The sequence below is a fragment of the Lucilia cuprina genome, unplaced genomic scaffold (genome assembly GCF_022045245.1).
Source record: "Lucilia cuprina isolate Lc7/37 unplaced genomic scaffold, ASM2204524v1 Scaffold_3458, whole genome shotgun sequence".
NCBI classification, from domain to species: domain Eukaryota; kingdom Metazoa; phylum Arthropoda; class Insecta; order Diptera; family Calliphoridae; genus Lucilia; species Lucilia cuprina.
Window position 1 is genome coordinate 1 of NW_025808402.1, and position 1,263 is coordinate 1,263.

The following is a 1,263-nucleotide window of genomic DNA, read 5'->3' on the forward strand; positions in this document are numbered from 1 at the left end:
AACTAGAACAGAACTAGAACAGAACACAACGAGAACTAGAAAACTGAATTGAAGCTTAACTAGAACTAAGGTTAAGCTATAACTTCTGCCTAATGTGTTAAAAACTTATTTTATTTAAAATACTTTTTTATTTACTTTTACAGCTTACCCAACGTTTGGCTAAATTAGCAGGTCTCAATAAGACCCATGAGTCTCCAGGAGGTTTTGGTTCTGGTGGCAGTCGTACCGGCAGCCGAATGAATTCCATGCGTAGTTCACGCAAAGTCGATCTTAAAGCTCTTGATAAGCTTGTAAACAACCTACTAGAACAACAATCTTCTTCATCTGAACAAACAAATAAAGATGGCTTTTCAGCTTCCACGCGACGTAAATCATCCATGAAACTAAATCGTTGGCGTCCCACCTCTCGCTCGGCTCATAGTTTTAACATTAACGAAGGTGGTTCCACAAACTATGCAGCTGAACATAGTGGTGGTGGCAGTGGTAATATGCCCACCATAATGGAAAGTACGGTAACGGTGAATAATCAACATCTGGCAAAAAATAATAATGAAACCACAGCAATGCCGCGTTCACAACGTTCATCATGGTCTAGTTCATTGGAGCGAACACCGGGTGCGGTACGTAATGTTTTAAGGAATATAAATGATGGCAACAGTGAAGAGAATCTTAATTTAGCACAAAATTATCAGCCTTAAAATTTGCTTTATAAATTTTGAATTACTTCTTAATGAAATGTAGATTTATTGTCGAAAACAATTGATTAGAGTTAGCATTGTGTTATTATTTAGAAAAATTACTGTATTTGTTTATAAATAGACATTAAATAAACTTATTAATAAATTAAAATTCATAAATTTTTTTACGATTATTCTTACAATAAGTCTGCAGATACTTAATAAACACTCGAAAGCAGAGAAAAATTATAAAATAAACTAAAAAATATATTATTGCTCTTTTTTTGTGGAAATAAAAATGGCAACGAACATTATTAAAAACAAAAGCAAATGCCAGCAATTTTAACTTTATAATCCCACGCAATTTCCACTAACAAGTTGCCTAACGCCATAAGGATTTCAGTTCTGAAGCGTAAAGGGAAACATATTTTATTTAAATGATAAACAAAAGCAATAGCCACAAAATTGTTGAATAAACAATTATAAGGCAAAGATATTAAATTTTTAAAAATACTAATAATCCTAAAAATTTTTACCAGAACTGAACTAGAACTGAACTAGAACTGAACTAGAACTAAACTAGAAC

At 32.4% G+C, this 1,263-nt stretch overlaps 1 protein-coding gene across 1 annotated transcript; it reads left to right on the forward strand.

Annotated features, from left to right (window-relative positions):
* Window positions 1-143: 143 nt before the first annotated feature.
* LOC111679268 lies at window positions 144-963 on the forward strand (the record flags this gene model as incomplete). The annotated part of the gene is made up of 1 exon (XM_046955991.1): window positions 144-963. A coding segment is annotated over one exon (555 nt), but the record flags the coding sequence as incomplete, so codon positions are not given.
* Window positions 964-1,263: the final 300 nt, after the last annotated feature.